This window comes from Sminthopsis crassicaudata, chromosome 4 (genome assembly GCF_048593235.1).
Source record: "Sminthopsis crassicaudata isolate SCR6 chromosome 4, ASM4859323v1, whole genome shotgun sequence".
In the NCBI taxonomy this organism is placed as follows: Eukaryota; Metazoa; Chordata; class Mammalia; order Dasyuromorphia; family Dasyuridae; genus Sminthopsis; species Sminthopsis crassicaudata.
In genome coordinates, this window is record NC_133620.1 from 102,176,294 (window position 1) to 102,196,297 (window position 20,004).

At 41.8% G+C, this 20,004-nt stretch overlaps 1 protein-coding gene across 3 annotated transcripts in view; it reads left to right on the forward strand.

Moving 5' to 3' along the window:
* The window catches only part of CDK18 (cyclin dependent kinase 18), a 52,245-nt gene that overhangs the window by 22,224 nt on the left and 10,017 nt on the right, over positions 1 to 20,004 (forward strand). For all 3 annotated transcript variants that reach the window (XR_012489074.1, XM_074308957.1, XM_074308958.1), the window contains exons 2-10: positions 7,659 to 7,811; positions 8,218 to 8,378; positions 9,150 to 9,275; positions 10,643 to 10,699; positions 12,135 to 12,249; positions 12,526 to 12,620; positions 13,116 to 13,178; positions 16,995 to 17,118; positions 17,286 to 17,406. Coding sequence is in view for 2 of the 3 variants with exons in the window: in XM_074308957.1 (XP_074165058.1) it covers positions 7,688 to 7,811; positions 8,218 to 8,378; positions 9,150 to 9,275; positions 10,643 to 10,699; positions 12,135 to 12,249; positions 12,526 to 12,620; positions 13,116 to 13,178; positions 16,995 to 17,118; positions 17,286 to 17,406 (986 nt within the window). In the remaining variant the exon portion in view is untranslated. The remainder of the gene's footprint in view (positions 1 to 7,658; positions 7,812 to 8,217; positions 8,379 to 9,149; positions 9,276 to 10,642; positions 10,700 to 12,134; positions 12,250 to 12,525; positions 12,621 to 13,115; positions 13,179 to 16,994; positions 17,119 to 17,285; positions 17,407 to 20,004) is intronic.

A 20,004-nucleotide genomic window follows, 5' to 3' on the forward strand; every position in this document is an offset into this window, starting at 1 on the left:
GTCACTTAATCCCGATTGCCTTCAAAAAGAAATGAAAAAAAGAAAAGAAAGTCAGCTAAGTAAGACTTTCCTGATTCCCCAATTGCTAGTACCTTCTTCCCCAGTTGCCTCATATTTATTTTGTGTACAGAGTCAGCATGGCAAGGCCAGAGCTGGCTTTGAAATCAGAAAGACCTTTAAAAAAAAAAACAAAAAAAAAAAAAAACCTCTATTCTGGGTCCTGTATAGAAATGCTTCAGGCATAGCTTTTGCCCTCTAGAAACTTCTAATCTAAAACAATTTAAATTAAAATACAAGATGCAGATTGGAATTTATAGTCTAATACAGATGAAAGAATTTCCTGGCTTGAGAATTACTTATGCCAATGGAAACACCTTTCTTATGTTTTGTATAGACTCTTTAATGTACATATTGTTTTCTTTACTAGAACATGAACTCCCTGGGGCTGGGACTTTTTAGATTTTACCTTCAGTAACCTCAGCACTAAAGTGTTTATTTAATGCTTGCTTGATGGATGGATTGATTACCCACCTCACAAGACTGTCATAAGGAAAATGCTTTATAACCTTATAGCATGAGACAGAAGTGAGTTATTATTATCCTATTGTTCTAGGGCAAAGATATTTCCCATTTCTACTTGAGGACTCTTCCTTTTCCTCTTGTCTCCCTTGGGCTTCCCCCACTTCTGGTGGTCTCTTAAAAAAACATCTCCCCAACATCTCCCCCCTTCATTCTAATACATCTGATTTGTGACTCAGGACAGCTAGGTCCTGCACTCGGTCAGGCCCTCACTGGCCTGAGTGAAGACTCTGCCCTTCCCATCATGCGTACATAAGGCATTCTTTCTATTGTCTAGCTGTAGGGAAGGGGTGTTCTAGGGAGCCAGAGGCCTAGGGATGATTGGGGGAGGGAACCTGAGGATGACTCATCAGTCTGAAAGCTTTGGAGCTGGGGGAAAAAACAACAACATGCATTTTCCTCTCTTGAGAGCCCAGCTGGATGGTGAGGGATCCAGGACTGCTGGAGAGGTATTCACAATAAGAAACCAGTGGGAGACACTCCAAAGCCAAGTCCTAAGAGTTTACTAGTAGGAAAAAAATAAGATTCTCTGGTACTTGGGGGATACCTGTAGCCCTACCCCTATACCAATTATACCTGAACTATTTCCCATATCTTTTCTGACCTTTAGTTTTACCATCTGGATAATGGATATTTTGCCATCTGGACCTAGGCTATCTCAACATGGTGGGAGGAGTTATGTGTGTACATGGATAGAAATTGGAGATATATCACTCCATTTATCCACAGTCATCTTGTCATCTCATGGTCATTTACCCTTGATGTTCGTTATCAATTTTTTAAAAGTTTTCATTGTACATAGCAACAACAAGTTTGTGTGATGACCAATTATAATAGACTTGGTTCTTCAGCAGTTTAGTGATCCAAGGCTATTCCAATTGGGTGGAAAAATTTCTGCATCCACAAAAAAATTTTTTTTTTTTTGATAAATGAAACTATTCTGGGCACTGTATAGAAATAGTCTGAAAAAACTGCTTTTTAGAAACTTCTAGTCTAAAACAATTTAGATTAGAATTCAGAACGCAGATGAGAATTTATAGTCTAACAGATGAAATACACAGACGGGATAACAAAAGCATTATTGATATTAAGAGTGAATGCTTTTCATATACCTCCCTTCCAGTCTGATGGACAGTTAAAGATAAGGTAGACTTTCTCAAGCAAAGCCTGTCACAGATTCTAGGGAAGAGATTACTGCCTTGCATGGGACTTTGGACCCATAGTGTCACTTACAATTTTAGCATTTTATGATTTTTTAATCTGCTTTTTATTGATATCTTTTGTTTTTTACATTATATCCATTTCCAAGTATCTTTTCCTCACTTCACCTCACTCCCCCAATCAAGTCATCCCTTTTTAAATTAAAAAAAAATAAGAGAGAAGTTAAAGCACTTCAGCAAAACTAATCAACAGTTGAACAGATCTGATAGGATATGCAGTATTCATTACCCATAAGCCCTTCTGTGTCTCTGCAAGAAAGGGAGTAAGGTAACTTTTTTTCTAACTCTTCTCTGGAGTCAGGCTTGGTCATTATAATTATGCTATATTTGAGTTTTCTTGTCCTTTCTGTTTAATGTTGTGTGAGACTTCCTGAACTCAGTTTTTTTTCCCCTGACAGAAGAGAATTGGACTAAGCAATTTTTAAAGTTCTTTCCAGCTCTGACATTCTAGGAAGTAGGATTTTAGGACCCATTGAAATGATGAGACAGGAATCCCTTGGCAGGAAAGAGCTGTCAAGGCAGAAAGTCTCAGTGTTGAAAGAGCTCTAGGAAACCATTTAGACCAACTTCTTGCCAAATACAGAAATGACCTCGAAAGCATCTCTGTCAGGTGGTCAGTCACTAATGAGATAATGGATGGTAAGTGCTTTGCAAAGTTTAAAGCTCTCTATAGAAATGTCCATTGTTATTTAGGATCTGCTTGAATACTTCGGTTCTCAGGGAACTCATTTTGTCATTGCATAGTTCTGATCATTAAATAACTCCCTGGTCTTGAGCCAAATCTGTCTGCCTGGCACTTCCACACATTGGTTCTGCCTCTGCCCTCTGGAGGTGGGAAACAAAGAAATACACTGATTTTCTTTGCTACCCACAGTCCTGTACATGTTAGAAGGCTGTTATCATCCCTGTTCTGGCAGTCATCTCTTCTATAATACAAACATCCCTAGCTCCATCCTCAGTGGCTCCCTCACTTTCCTAACACCCCTCTAATTTACTATTTTTTCACTATTTTTACTATTACTAATTTACCATTAAAAAAGACTGTGGTCTTTTAAAAATTGTGACTTACGTTTTGACCACACATATGTGTAGTTAACTGGGCCAGCAGTTACCAAAATGATTTGGTTGTGCGGAGAAGAGGAAAATGCCTTTAAAAGGTAGTTAGGATCTTTTATAAGCCTTCTTAAGTGGATCAGAAAGGAACTCTGCTGTGCTTTTCTCATCCACTCACAGTAAGTCTCAGCCAATTTCTTCTCCCCAATCTCCCAATCATTAGCTCTTTACACCCTCAAAGGCCTAATCTTTGAAATGTATATGATGTTTGTAACTTAGAGCATACCTGCTCCTATCAATTAGTATCATGTTTTCCTTTTACTCCGTGAAATGATTATAAAGTAATAAAAGTAATAAGATGAATTTTTTTTAACATGAGAACCACAGTAAGATAGAGATATGTTTGTAAAGTTTTTACTGCTGGCTATCCAAAAACCCCCCAACAAATCCAAATCCCATGTTCCACACTTTTATGTTTTGTCTTCATAAACAAAAGAATAAATCAAGCTGGGATTTGTAATGTTTGCCAGTTTCTGAGTTGTTAATGCCCACACCTAAAATTTAACAATCAGTTCTTGGAAGCCACTATGAGCTGGCTCCAACCCATCCCCGAAAGTCAGTTCAATTTAACCAATATTTATTAAATGCTTATTATGCCCTAGAAACTGTGCTAGATATAGTGGATACAAAAGCAAAAATGAAATATTCCCTCATGTCAGGGAGCTGGCAGCCTACTTGGGGGAATGCTGCACAGAGATGTAAATATAAAGTACACAATATCCAAAGTAATTTCTTAAAAAGCACTTGGGTTAAGTGATTTGTTCAGAATCACACAAGTGGCTGAAGCTTGATATGAAGATTGATACAAACTCAGATTCTCCTGATTCCAGGATGCCCTATGCCCTATGCCACCTTGCTGCCCTTGTGCCAAGTAATAGAGGGAGACTACATCAATGACTGGGTACTCCTGAGTGCGGGATGGGGTAAGAAAGGGGATGTCAGGAAAGATTTTGTGCAGGAGGGGCCCTTTGAGACCTGCTTGGAAGGCATTTAGGGAGTCTGTATAGCAGAGATGAAGACAGGCTGAATTTCAGTAATGGCAGTACCCCTGGTCCTTTGGAGATGGAAATGAAATGTTATATGTAGAACAATAATAGGCCAGTTTGAAACAGAAAAATGCTTGAAATAAAATTCATGAAAAAAGGAACATATAAAATAAGGTTAGGAAAGTAAATTGGAGCTAGATTATAGAGTGCTTCCATTCATGTCTAGATTTCTGTAATTTAAAGGAATGTTGTTCCCTTCTAGGAATCAAACGTTCCCTTTAGGGAGTCATTGTTCATAATGACCTGAGAGCTTCTCTTTGGGAGCTGTTTTAGAACCTCTGACATCATATTTGCAGTATCCTCTATAGTAGCAAAGGATTACCCTCTGAGGGTCACTTTGGGTTTTTCAAGCACCAAGACAGAGGAACAATGAAAATAATATCAGATTTGAGGTCCGGGTTCTGCCATTTGCATGCCCTGCCAAATCAATCCTCCTCTGGCTCTGAAAATTACCCTTTTAGTAAAAGGAGGAAATTTTATTTAGAGGATTTCTTAAGGTCCCTTCAGGTCCTGATTGACTTAATCTAACAATAACCATCTGAGAGAGCCCATGAGCCCCTTCTCACTTTTCTCTCCCCAGCCTTTGAGGATCTCTTAAGTGTTTGTTCTTGAAGTTCCCAAACAAAAGTGAGTCTTCCTCCCTTGCATATTGTAGTATTTAATCATTTTCAATTGGGTCTGACTCTGTGACCCCACTTGGGGTTTTTTTTTGGGGAGGGGAAGATGCTAGAGTGATTTGTCACTTTTTTCTCTTGTTCATTTTACAGATGAGGAAACTGAGGCAGACAGGATTAAGTGAAAGTCACATAGCCACATTTGAACTCAGGGAGATGAGTTTTTGTGCCTCCAGGCTTTGTGTTCTATCCACTGCACCACTCAGCTGTTCTCCCTTGCATATAGTACAAAGTTCAGAGGATGATGTCAAGTGATTGCTTCCCATTAGGGGATCCTTGTAAGTTAGAGAAAGATGAAGATGAAGGTTCCTTCATCCTTTCTGGTAGGACTTCATCCCTCCTGGATGAGTTTGAGGTCTTTTCCCAGCAATTGGCAGGGAACAGCTCCTGTGGGCCAGGAGAGTGGAACCTCCCTAGGTTGGCTGAGGACAGAGGAGTGTGATCATTGAGCAAAACAAACATGGTACTGACCCATAATCCCTTAAGCCAAGAGGATCCAGGAGGGGCCTGGTTGCCATGGCAACAATACCACGGCCAGCGGTAGGGATGAAAATATCCAGTCTGGAATTGGCTCTGACTGCTGTATAAGTAAAAAGCCCAGAGGGGATGTGAGGTGGAGTGTCTCCCCTTAGGAACCCATCTCAGTTTAGGGGAGGGCTCTGGAGAGGTCAAAGACTATCTGAGTCAGGGTCATAAGCAGACTACAGGGCAGTTTTCCAGGGCTAGAAGGGAGAAGGAAACAGTTTGAGGTGGAGACAGTAGTGAGAATGGTGGGGAAAGGAGGGGAGAAGGGAGGAAGGGAATCAAAGAAGAAAGAACCTTAGACAGGGACAGCAGGCAGTGTCTCCAAGGGGTTAGGGCAGTGTCCACAGGAGCTTGCCTGAACTTCCTTCTATAAAGATTTCTAAGATCTGGAAGAGACTTTAGAGATTGTCTTATTTGAGCTCATTTTATTTTATTTTATTTTTCCTGAGGCTGGGGTTAAGTGACTTGCCCAGGGTCACACAGCTAGGAAGTGTTAAGTGTCTGAAAGAAGATTTGAACTCGGGTCCTCCTGAATTCAGGGCTGGTGCTCTATCCACTGCGCCACCTAGCTGCCCCTTCAAGCTCATTTTAGAGACAAGGGAATAAGGCGAGACAGAATGATTTGTCCAAGGTCACACAGCTAGCTGACAGTATCGCTGGGTTGGTTCTCCTGAGCTGAGAGAACAGAGATTTCCTAATTCAACTCTGAAGCCTTCATCTAAGAATGACACCTGTTAGTTTTTGTTTTTCTCCTTTCTTCCCACGCCACCTTCTCTGGGCTCTTTATTTTTCTTGAACCCTTTTTCTCCCTGAACATTTATTTTCACTACTCTTGGATCTATAACTATCACAGAAGGGGAGAATCAACCCCCTTCTGGTCCACATTCTCCCATTCCATCCATCTCTCTGCTTCTGCTCTCCCTCAGTGTTGTGAGAGAAACAATATTGCATCAGTTAAGACAAATCAGAAGATCTGTCTGCATCGTGCATTGGATATAGAGAGCCCTACCCTTTATGCTAGGGAAGACATTACAGAATTCAGGGCAAGCAGAGATGCAGTCTGGATCTTCAGGGAGCTACGAGTCTGATGGGGAAGAGAGCATTTACACACAGAGGTCATGAGCAAAGAAACAAATGCCCTTTATTTAGACTAATAATAACAATAATAACAGCTGTCATAGGAGATAACCAGTAACATCAGTGCCAAATGAAAACATCCCTGTAGGCCACATGTTGACTTAGAAAATTACAAATTAACAGTATTTATGTGGTATTTTATTTATTTTGTTGAACATTTTTCAGTTACATTTGAAGTCTATTCTGCAACACTGTGGAGCTTTTCTGGACAATGAATTTGACTGTGTAATGATCATAGGGGTTAGTCTTAGCCACATCCACGTTCAAGCTTTGTCTATGCTTTGTGACTAGCAAGAGGTAAGGTGACCTTTCTGTGCTCAAAGCCGCTCCACACTGTAACCACAGAGAAGCTGTGATCTGAATTGAAAGAAATCCCAGGGGTCTGCACCAAACAACAAATGTGTGTGTGTGTGTATTTTTATACAATATAAGTATGTGTATATACATATATACAATATGCATGCACATATACACATGTGTATGTGTTCATAGACACCCATATATATATTTATGCACATGTACACACAGATTTGTGTTTATGTATCTAAGTATCAAGGTAATTATATAGCTCAGTAAATAGAGTGCCAGGCCTAAAGAGAAAGAACTGAGTTCAAATTAGGCTTTAAATACTAGCTATAAGTTATTTCACCTAGTTTGCCTCAGTTTCCTCATCTGTAAAATGAGCTGGAGAGGGAAATCACAAACTATCTCTGCCAAGGAAAGCCCAAATGGGATCATGAAGAGTCAAATACAACTGAACAACAAAGTAATATGCACACAGATATGTACTGTGTGTATATGTATATTGTCATACTATGTATAAATGCATAGCTCTGTGTATATATTTATATAGTCCATATATAGGCTTATGCATATATGTGTCTGTGTATATATACACATATATTTGGCAAAAAACTTGGCACACATTATCTCATTTTATCCTTATAACAACTCCAAAGTAGATGCTGTTATTAGCTCCATTTGAAAGGTAAAGACAGAGAGATTCTGAGGTGTTCTAGGGTTTGCCCCATAGTCACTCTAAGTATTTGTATAGTATGTATATGTACATATACATATTCAAATATCATACACATACTTTGTATATCTGTATATATAGCCTCTGAAGCAGCTTTGTGGGCCACGTGGTTCCAGTAAGTAGGATTTGAACTCAGATTTTCCTGTTGTGCAGTTGCAGAGGACTCCAGGTCCTGTGTTCTTTGCCCTGGATGTGTGCAGGAGGGAGCTTTCAAGAGCCGAGGGGGCAGATTGCAGTTCTCTTGTGGAAATGTACAGAAAGGGCAGAAGAGTGGGGACGGGGGAGGTCTGACCCACCTGGCTCAAAGTGTCTCTCTGTGCCCACACAGGATCCAGCTGACAGGGGCCCCAGTTGACCATGAACAAGATGAAGAATTTCAAGCGTCGCTTCTCTCTCTCTGTGCCCCGAACAGAGACCATTGAGGAGTCTCTGGCTGAATTTACTGAGCAGTTCAATCAACTTAACAGCCGGAGAAATGAAGGTGAGGGCACTGGGGTTCAGTAATCCTCGGTTTTGGTTCTGAGCATCATTCCTCCACAGTATCCCGTCTGTAGGTGTGGCGAGGGGGTGTGGCTCAGAGCTTTAGAGCTAGAAGGGACAGTAAAAGTCCAGCCTTCTCACTTTACAGATGAGGAAACTGAGGCACAGAAAGGCTTAATTAGTAAGTCTCTGAGACAGCATTCGAACCCTTTATTGAACCTGTTATCCTGATACCTCTCTAGTAAGCCCCTGTTATTTCAATCCTGACTTCTTCATGTCACCTCCGGTCTTGAACTTCTCCCATCCTGCACTTGGGAAAGGTGGACAGCTGCTCCAGGAGGGAGGAGGAGGAGGCCTGGGGCAAACTCACCTTCCCAGGTAGAGCTCCTGCTCCTTTTCCCCCTTAGACCTAGCCCAAGGGCACCTGCAACTTGGCCCCCTGGTGGGAGGAGACTTTCAGCCAGAGCCTAGTGCCATCTCCCCGGCAGAGGAAGTTGGGGACAACCACCAGCAATCCTCCCCAGGTGTACGCTACCGGAAGCATAACCAGCGCCGTTTCTCCATGGAGGTAAGAGACGGACTCCCTGCTTACATGCAAGGTAGGCTCTGAGCTCAACAGGATCACAGAACATGTGTGTGGAAACCCTCATCACTAGCATTCATTGGACATTTTAAATTTGGCAGGATACCTTTTTGAGCCTCACTACCAACCTGGGAGATGGGTGCTTTGTTATTAACCCCATTTTACAGATGAGGAAACTGAGGCTGCCAAAAGTGAAATCATTTCTTCAGAGTTACAAGATTATGTTTTTATCTGTATGTATTTACAAACCATAATCATTGATTATATTTTAAGGTTCACACAAATTTTCCATTTGAGTTTCACATCTTTATGAAATAAATAATGTAAGTACAACTATCCCCATTTTTTTGTCCATTTTCAGCCTGCTGATGTAAAGAATTCCAGAAGAGGAAATACTCTCTGCTGATACACATGAGCAACTCCTTTACCTTATAGCTCTGGAGATTTACCGCAGACGCAGAGAAATTATGGCTTGCCTAGACTTACCAAGTCATCCAGCCAATTTGTCAGAGACGAGCCTTGAACTACTTTTGACTACACCTTCATTTTATAGGAATAGACAGGCTCAGATGGGTGAAGTTCTTTGCCCAGGGTCACACAGCGCATCACCTTTCAGAGGCAGGGCTGGAGCTAGGCTCCCAGGATGTTTGAGTCCCCTGACCCGAGCCTCTAAGGATGCTGGAGGGCGGGACCTGGGGCTGCAGCCTTCGGGCACCCCAGTTCTGTGACTTTCACCAAGACTTTTATCCCATCCAGGATGTCAGCAAACGGCTCTCACTGCCTATGGACATCCGCCTGCCCCCAGAGTTCTTGCAGAAGCTTCAGCTGGAGAGCCCGGAGCTGCCCAAGCCCCTCAGCAGAATGTCCCGCCGAGCATCCCTAGTGAGTCCCTTCACAGAGGGTGAGGAGGGGCAGAGCGGCCTGGGAAAGGTCCCACTTCCGGCCTGCATTTTTCCCTGTGGGAGAAGCCAGGGGGTGCTGAATGGGTTCCCACTTTCTGTCTTGATAGCAAATTCCCTGTCTGGGGAAATCTGGCCTGTGGCTCCACCTGCTGGTCAAAGCAAGTCAGGTTTGAAAAAGCTTTTTAAAAGAGATCATTGAGAGCTGGCTTGTGTTGGAAAATGTTTAACAACAGGGAGGTGGGGGTGGGCAGGGACAGCACATTATTAACATTTTCTCCATCATTTTCAGAGAATCAACAAAACCATTACAGAATTTGCCATTTTCTAAGGTGTGAATGCTCACTCGGAAAATGTAATAGTGAGCTCTGGCTGGTTCCCACTGACTCCAGCTACATGAGTCTAACCTCATTTCTCAGAGAAGAAAACCAAGGCCTAGGAGCTTTAAATGACTTGACCAAAATCACATATCTAGTTAATAACTGATCAGGGACTAGAAGGCAGGGTTCGAATTCCTGGCTTTCCCCTATCCCACACAGTCTCCTTTAATATTGCACTGCAGGCTCACACCCCTAAGTCAGTCCATCCAGCTCTGAACCCATTGAATTGCCCAGACTGGAAAGATGGAGGTGAATTAGAGACCCTCGGAGTTCTTTACCATGGGATGCAGGAAGTTTGCATACTAACTTTGGGTTACTGCCCCTCTCCGTTTTCAGGGCAAATGGGTCACTTCAGTGAGTTTTGAGGGAGGATCAGACTGGCTGATAGAACTTGGGAGCTGGGTTTTCGGGGGGGGGGGGAGGGTCTCTTCCCTGATTCAAAGCTAGGCTGGAAAAATGATGATGATGGTGATTTAACAGACATAAACCAGAGTTTATGATCTCTTTGTTAGAGATCTTTGTTAAAATCTTTCCTTCCCTTTCATAGCATCATTAATTTCTACCACACAATAATAATGGTCATAATAATAGGTAGCATTTATGTAGAGCACTTTAATGTTTATAAAGCTATGTATATATGTGTGTGTGTATATATATATATAAAAACAAACAATCCTCATAATCCTGGGCAGTAGACAGTATTATAATCCTCATTTTATAATATATACAGGAATATAGAGGAAACTGAGGTTGAATGAGATTAAGTGACTTTAAAGCCGGCACTCCATTCCACGATACAACCTAGGAGTGACTCATTCCCTTTTCTGTTGAAGAACTAACACTAGGGTAGAGATGTTAGTGAGGGAGTGGAATTTGTGGGAAGTCAGTGGGGTCACCATGGAGAAAGTTAATGACAGCCACTTAGTAGAGCATACCTACAGTATGACTTCTCTCTCTCTTCCCTCTCCAGTCAGATATCGGCTTTGGGAAACTGGAAACTTATGTGAAACTGGACAAGTTAGGAGAGGTAAGAGACTGAGCTGGGCTTTTAGAGGAGCTGGGAATTTCTTCTTTTTTTGTCCTTATTTTATTATTTTTTTAATGTAGTTGATATTTTTCCCCAGTTACATTTAAAACATTTTTTTTACATCTGTTTTTTTTTTTCCCCATAGTGAAGAGCCAATCCATTTATTAGCAAAAGTTGGTCCTTCAGGATTCTGATTCACAGGAACTAGCTTACATTTGTTTTTAAGATTTTTTAGTTCTCGGTTCTCTCCCTTATCCCCACCTACAATTAAGAAACCACATGTGAAGTTACACAAAACATTTCCATAAAAGTCATGTTGTGAAAGAAAACAGATCTCCCACCATAATGAAAATGAAAACTCTCAAAAGTTTTCAAAAGATTTGTAAAAAGAGAGATAAAGAGAGTATAATTTAAACTACTTATACACAATCACTTTCTTCTCTGGGCATGGATAGGATTTTTTCATCCATAAATCCTTCAGAGTAGTCATGGATCATTGTACTGCTGAGAATAGCAAAGTCATTCACAGCTGGTCATCCCAGAACCTTGCTATTACGTTGTGTACAGCACATTTCACTTTGTTTGAGTTCATGGAGGATTTTCAAAATTGTTTTTTTCCCTGAGAGCATCCTGCTCATCATTTCCCATAGAACAATTATCACAGACACTTGACTGAGTCATTCCCCACTTAATGGGCATTCCCTCAATTAAGCTGGGCATTCTTGGGAGATCTGAGGGGGACTTTCCAGGATAGAGAATTGATTAAGGCTGACCTTGTCCCTAAGAAGAGGCATTGCTCATTAAGCATTGAGCCTTTGTAAGTCTAGCAAGACCTTAAAAGTATATGAGGTTCAGATCTAAGACTTTTATTTTTTAATTCATTTTAGAATTTTTCATTTTTTATTACCTTTGTTTAGAATTTGCTTCCTTCTCCCAGATAACCATGCCCTACAGTTAGGGTTATTGTGTATTTTTCTTGTCTTCCTTTTGTATTAATTCATATACATTTCCCTATGCTTCTTTATATTCATCATATTTATCATTTCTTATAAAATAATAATATTCCACTAGGTTCATGAATTGCAATTTGTTTCCCACTCCCCAGTCACTGGGTATCTATTTTGCTTCCAGTTTTTTTGTTATTACAAAAAGTACTACTATAAATATTTCCCTTTTGTCTCTGCCCATCTTGGGGTATATATCTAGCAAAAGATATTTTGATTTAAAAGAAATAACTTGCTCCATTTGCCAGTGCCCGACTTGGTGCCCATGGCCCATCTGGGGCCCCAAACCTTGTGTCTTATGGTGTTGTTTTCCATTGGCCTGGAGGTAAAGCATGAAAGGAAGGGGCTATGAATCCTCAGTCATTGTCACACTCCAGGCTGCTGGGCAAGAAGGGCAAGAAGGACCTGAATTGTGCCCTGATTGTTTCCAGGGCACCTATGCCACTGTCTTCAAAGGGCGAAGCAAACTCACTGAGAACCTGGTGGCACTGAAGGAGATCCGACTGGAGCATGAGGAGGGTGCCCCATGCACTGCCATCCGGGAGGGTATAAGCATCTGGGGCTGGCTGCCTCGCCTCCTCACTAGGGCCCCTCCTGAAACCTCTACCCCTGGGGCATGGCGCTTTGCCACCTTGTGATGTGGGAGGGAAATTTGTGGGGGTGGAAGAGTGACAATTGGCATTGTGCCCCCAAGATAAGATGGGAGAAATGGGGTGGGTGAGTGCTGAGACTGAGTATGCATTCTCCAAGCCCAAGGAAAATCCCAGGGTGAGCAGGGTGGCAAGGGGCTTGGAAGACCCAAATGTGCCTATCTCCCTGCAGTGTCACTGCTGAAGAATCTGAAACACGCCAACATTGTGACCCTGCATGACCTGATCCACACGGAACGATCCCTCACCCTTGTCTTTGAGTATCTGGTAAGACAGAGCTGGGTCTTGTAGAAGGGAGAAGGAGGAAGAAAGAAAGGAGAGGGGAAGAAGGAAGAAAAGGAGGGAGGATGGAAGAAAAGGAGGAAAAGAAAGAGGAACAGAAGAGAGAAGGGAAGGAGAATATGGAGGAAAGAAAAGAGGAAGAAGGGAAGGAAGGTAGAAAAGAAAGAAAGAAGGGAGGGAGGAGGGAAGGAAGGAAGGAAAGAAAGAAATTGTGTCCCTTCATAGAGCTCTACTTCTGTCTCTCTTTCCTCTGGGTGACCTTGGCTGGGAGAGCCATTAATCTTTAGCTCTGCAGGAACTCACCTCCTTTAGACTATAGAATGATGAGATGGGATTGGATTTGAGTCAGGGCCGGAACCTAGTATTCCAGCCCCTCCCCATCTAGGCTCTTCCTGACTAAGGCCTCCTGCCCTGGAGCTTGGGGTGCCAGGGTCCTTCTGACTGTTATGCAGTGGGTACAAGCCAGATGCTGTGTTCTAGGACAGCGACTTGAAGCACTACTTGGACCACTGTGGGAACCTCATGAGCATGCACAATGTCAAGGTGAGGACCCCATTCCCCTTCTCCCCACCCTGACCTTAGGCCCAGACCCTCACCAAAGCAGACCTCAAGGAAAGGCAGGAAGAAGCCCCTGCAGCGGCTGCCTCCAGTCAGCTCACACAAGTCACAAGTTGCACAAAGCCTGACTTTTTGACTTTAAAAACTTCATCTATTTTATTTTAATTTAGATGTCAAACCCAGTAAATAACCAAACATGCCTTCCTTGAAGTACATCCTCTGCAAATAGCTAAGCAATAGAGTGATTGCACCCGATTGAAACTGTTATTTTCCACTTTTATCGTTTATCCTCTATTAATAATTCCATTAATTTTCCTTTTTTGAAAAAGATTTTTATTTCAAAACATATATATATATATAGACAATTTTCAGCATTTACCCTCACAAAACCTTGTGTTCAAAATTTTTTTCTCCCTCCCTTCCCTCTACCCCCTACCAGATGGTGAGTAATCCAATATATGTTAAACGTGTGCAATTCTTCTATACATATTTCCACACATTAATTTTCTTCTTTAAACATTGTTGACTTGTTTATAAATCCTTTCTAGATACGTCCAGTTACTTTGTTCCATATTCAGTTAACTTTGTAACAAAGAAAGACAGTTAAGCGCCATCTCTGTCATTCATTTTTGCTCAACCGTGTATGTAGCATTCTGCACTCATTGACCTCCACCTTTAAGATTGGCCATTATAATTACTCCGCCTTTAGTTTCATTTCCATTATTGCAATCCATGGATGTTATGCTGGTTCCCTGGTCTCTGGTTCATTCAGATCTTTTAAAAACAACCAATACAATGTGCCAGAGCTCATAAATCCCAGTGAGCTGGAGAGGCACTTCTCTGATTCCAGTTTTGTAACTGCTGGTTCAGCTATTTGAGGAACAGCCCTTAGAGGTGCCTTGAACTCCAGAACAATAGTTGTTGTTGAATCACTTCAATCACGTGCAACTCTGAGACCCCATTTGGGGTTTTCTCAGCAGCGGTTGGCCATGTCCTCTCATTTTCAGAGAAGGAAACTGAGGCAAACAGGGTTAAATGACTTGCCCAGGGTCAGGAGCTAGTGAGTGTCTGAGGACGGATGGAACTCGGGAAGGGGAATTTTCCTAATTCCAGGTTCAGGGTTCTATCCCTGTTCCACCTGGCTGTCCTACTCACAGTAGTAACACATTTATCTGCAAACGTGTAAGGGCTTCAGAGGCTGCTTTTCCTCCTCTAACCCTAGACAGAGGTCAGTCATATAGGGGAAAACCAAACGCCAGCAGGAGCCTGCGCATGGCTAATACTGCTGGAAATGAGGTCTGACCCTGGCGGTCTCCCCCTCGAGCCCTTTTCTCATTTCCCAGGACAGAAAAGAACGGCCTGTTGCTTTGTAGTCGTGGCTCATTTTGGGCATCCAGGAAGGTACCTTATTCACAACATCACGGAAGCTCTCTCTCAGTGTCTTTAACAATGAGATAGAATAATAATGGCACCTACCCCTCCAAGTTATTAGGAGAATCAAATAAGATAACATTCATACAGCATGTAACACACTGCCTGGCACAGAGCAGATGCTGTACACACGCCTGTGGTTATTGGTCTTAATACTACTAACATAGTAATATCATAACTATTATTATTTTATTTCTTTATTATTATTTTAATTATTACTATTTATTATTATTTTAAATATTATTATTACTATTGTTTTATTTATTTATTATTATTTTAAACATTTTGCTATTATTACTATTGTTTAATTATTATTAATATTATTACTATTGTTTTATTTATTATTAATATTATTTTATTTATTATTATTAGGTTAATTATTATTAACATTAGTATTACTACTATTAATAATATCACAACATCACCCAACTTAGTGCTGCATGATTTTTTATCTTTTCTTTTGAGAGAAACTCTCCTACAGAATAGAAGGATTCACCACTGCTAAATATGTTCTAAAGATAGAGATAAAAAATAGAATGGCAATAGAAAAAACTAAATATTCACAAAGTTTTCCCAAAGTGATTCTGCAAAAGCTGCGTCTTTGAAACAGATTCGTAGCCTCCTGAGGGGACTCGCTGGAAGGGACGCTCCCCTTGAGTCTATGTGGATGTGTTTAAGCAGCCCAGTCTCATTTAAAGCAGACTTTCTTGCCTTGTATAGTTCAACCCTCCCTCTCCCCCCTCCCCTGCTCTCCCGGCACACATCCGCCCCCTGCTAGTGGAGAAGCAGCATGGCTGAGTGTTGTATTTGTCGCTAAAACATGGGTTCTTTTTGCTTACTGTCTGTGGGACCCCGGCTTGGAACAAGTCATCCAGCTCCTTGCTCTGATTCCTCAGCTACAAAACGAAGGCAGTGATGTCTGGAGTACTTATTCTACCGGGCTGTCATCAGGCTCGAAGAATAAGGATCATAATGGATAACTAATTTTTATTGTAATAAGTTTATTTTTACTTTTATTTTTTCCCCTGAGACAGTTGGGTTCCGTGACTTGCCCAGGGAGTGTTCAGTGTCTGGGACTGGATTAGTGAGCTTGTCTTTAACACTCATTGCTTTATGAACCATGTTGAAAAAAAGTCAGAGCAAAAGGAAAAACCATGGGAGAGAGAAAAGAAAACCAGAGAGAAGTGAACGGAGCCCGTGCCGATCCACATTCAGTCTCCTCAGTTCTCTCTCTGGGTGCAGATGGCACTTTCTGTCCGAAGTCCATTGGGACTGCTCTGGATCACTGAGAAGAACCGAGCCTCTCACAGCCGATCAACCCGCTCTTGCTGTTACTGTGTACGGTGCTCCCGGTTCTGCTCGTTTCACTCGGCGTCAGTTCGTGTGAAGCTTGCTCATCATTTTATAAAACAAGAAAAATCCATTCCCTTCATGACCACAGCTTGTCCAGCCATTCCCCGGCTGATGAACATCTGCTCATTTTCCAATCCTTCGCTACCACAGAAAGAGCTGCTCTGAACATTGCACCTTTTCCCTCCTTTATGATTTCCCTGGGATTCAGACCCAGCAACTGCACTGCTAGGTATACATAATTTGACAGCCCTTTGGGCATAGTTCCAAAGTGCTCTCAGAATGGTGGGATCAGTTCACAACTGCACCAACAATGCATCAGTGTCCCAGTTTTCCCACATCTCCAACATTCATCATTATCTTTCCCTGTCATCTTAGCACAATGGCTAACAATTAAAGGGCACATTAGGGTTTCCCAAACTTAGCATGTCTGCTGGTACATTCTCATTGTCCAATGCCTGCCTGCCTTTTCCTATGCTATCTCATTTGATTCTCACAAGGAATCTGGGAGTGAGGTGCTATTATTATCCCATTTCCTATATTAGGAAACTGAGGCTGGTCAGTGAAGCGACTTGTCTACAGTCACACAACTAGTGCTTGAGGCGGGATTAAAACTCAGTTATTTCTGACTCTATACCCCAATGCTCAGTCTGTCCACTGTTTCCCTTAGTAACCCAAATCAGATTGTGTATAAATAGTGCCTTTCAAACCTTACATCTCTATATAAATGCCAGCAGGAGGAGGGGGAGGTATTTCCAGGAACTCTCCTCACCTCCCCACACTCTGGTGTCTTTGCTGCTGTAGCTGTCAAAGACAGCCTCCCTTCAGAGAAAGCCCCAGACCAGAGAGGACCCAGACAGAGACGGGGTGATGAGAGGCCATCAGTTTTTGCTAGCATTGATGTATTTTTCTTCTCTTCACACCCGTCCATGTGGGACTCACTTCACCCCAAGAGACCATTGAGCTTGCCAGATTGGACTTTTATAACATTCCCCCCCCCCTCCTCTGCACCCTCCTCAGGTCTTTATGTTCCAGCTGCTCCGGGGACTCTCCTATTGCCACCGACGGAAGATCCTACATAGGGACCTGAAGCCTCAGAACTTGCTCATCAACGAGAAGGGAGAGCTAAAACTGGCAGACTTCGGTGAGAGCAAGGAGCCAGCCAGGGTGAGGGGACAGCTCCCCTGTGGCCTAGGTCCAGGCCAGGGGCACATACAGCTCCATCTCCCCTCCTGTGTGGCAGCCTGGGGGTGGGGCAAAGCAGAGGGCATCTCCATCAGACAGACAGCTTAGTTATACCTCTGTCCCCAGGCCTGGCCCGAGCCAAGTCCGTGCCCACCAAGACCTACTCCAACGAAGTAGTGACCCTGTGGTACCGGCCGCCTGATGTCCTGCTGGGCTCCACAGAGTATTCTACTCCCATCGATATGTGGTAAGTGAGAACAGAAGAAGAGAAGGGGAAGGGGCCTTCAGGGGCATTTTTTCACTTAATCATAATTTATTTTTCCCAATTACATGTAAAGATAGTTTTCAATATTTACCTTTCTAAGATTTTCATTTCCAATTTTTGTTTCTTCCTCCCCTCATCTCCAAGACAGGAATTCACCTGATACAGGTTATATGCATACAATCATATTAAACAAATTTCCACATTGGTCATGTTGTGAAAGATGAATCAGAAGGGAAAAAATGAATATAATATCTGCATTCAGACTCCATAATTCTTTCTTCAAGTCTAAATGGCATTTCCCATCATTAGTCTTTTGGAATTGTCTTAGATCATTGTGTGGCTGAAAAAAGCTGGGTTGTCAGACTTGAGCATCACACATTGTTCAGCAAGCATTTTAAAAACGTTTACTATGTGCCAGGTCTCATGCTAAATGCTGAAGATACAAAGCAGACAGACAGTCCCTGCCCTCAAGAGTTTACATTCTAATGAAGATGCAACCAGCATGAGAATAAGTACACATACATTCAGAATAGAGGGAGAAGGAACTAAGGGGTGGGAGGACCAGGGAAGGTGTACAGCGTAAGGTGGCATTTAAGCTAAGTCTTGAAAGAAACCAAGGAGTCTACAAGATAGAGGTAAGGAGTAAAAATATTGTAGGTCTGGGAAAGGACCACTAAAGAGATATCAAGATGGGGCATGGAGCAGGGTGTGTGTGTGTGAGGAGCAGCGAATATGGCTGAACATTAGTGTTTAATGGAGGGGAGACAAGTGTAAGATTGGAAAGGAAGGGAAGGGACAGATTGTGAATAGCTTGAAAAGCCAAGAGGGTTTTGTATCTGATGTTGGAGGTAATAGGGAGCCACTAAAATTTATTTGGTAGGATGGTGAGGGGACAGAGAGGACAGTGGGGTCAGGCTTATACATTTCGGAATATTATTGTGACAATTGTATAGAGGATATATCGGAGCAAGGAGAGACTTGAGACAGGAAGACTACTGTAAAAAAAAAAAAAAAAAAAGCCCAGACCTTGGGTGATGATTGTGTGAGAGAAGGGCATAAGTGAATGTATGTTATGGAGACAGAAATGATAAAATTTGGCAACTGATTTTGTATATGGAGTGTGTAAGAATGAAAATAACACTGAGATATCTGCATAAAGAGAGTATAGAAAGAGGATGTGAGACAGAACCTTGAGAGATTTCCAACAGTTGATGAGAATGACATGGATGAACAACCAGCAAAGGTAACTAGCAAAGAGACTCAGACCAAAAGGGAAGCAGGATTGTGTCATATAATCCCAAAGAGGACAGAAAATCTAGGAAGAACATTTCAAACTCCAGATTTCCCCCATAAACAAGACTATATAGAGCTTCTTGGTTAGCAGAGAATGATTAAAAATAAACAAGTGTTAGGTCAAAATAGTGGTCCTTCTGGGACACCTTTGAAGATCCAAAGATCGAATGGTTCATGTGAAGTATAAATACCTCCAGACTAATGGGAGAGGTAATCTTGCCTCAGGAATTGTCATCTCCCAGTATCCGGAGTTGAGAATCTGATAGGGGAAGAATGAAGGAACTTGTGATAAAGGGACAGCAGGACCAGCTGTGCTGCTGAGACATAGGGCTGGGTGAGAAGGAGCCAGCACATATGTGGTGCTGGCTGCAGGCATTTATAGTATGGGGGTTTGGTTCTGGGTCTGACAGAAGAACTGAAATGAAGGAGGACCTAAAGCCAGAGGCCCCATCCCCACGCTTCAGAAATAGAGATGATTACACTAACATGTTCCTGTAAATTAAAAACAATGAGCAGGAAAAGAAGAAAGAACTTAGCCATAGAAAGTTACTGTGAGAATAGAAAAGATGGGAGATTATCTTCAGAGGGAAATGGAGTAATAAAAGCCTCTCCTATCCCAAAGAGTAACCTCAAATAGTTGCCTGCCCAAAGAAATTCATAGAAGAACTCAAAAAAATGAAAGAGGGGGAAAATGAAAAAAAAAAAACAATCCAAGAAAAACAAGATTATGAAAAGAAAGTCAACCAATTAGAAAGGGAAATCCAGAATTTTAATAAAGAAAATGACTCCTTGAAAACTAGAACTGGTCAAGGGGAAGCCAGCAAAATTATAAGAGACTAAAATAATAAAACAAAATATAAAAAATGAGAAAATAGAAGAGAATGTGAGACTCCTTATAAGAAAAACAACTGTTCTGGAGAACAGATCAAGAAGAAAAAAACATAAGAATAATTGAACTGTGCAAAAGCTATGATCCAAAACAAGAAGCTTAATATAATAATACAAGAAATAAAGAAATATGTCCTAAGGTGTTAGAATAAAAAGGAAAAATAGAAATAGAAAAATAACTCCACTGATCACCACCTGAAAGAGATCCTAGGAGAAATTGTATAGGAACATTATAGCCAAATTCCAAAACCCTCAGGTCAAGGAAAAAATATTACAAGCAACAAGAAAAAGACAATTCAGATACAGCAGAGCCACAATCATAACTAGATCTTGACCTAGTGGCAGCTACATTAAAAGACCACAAGTGTTGGAACACTATATATCGGAGAGCAAAAAAAA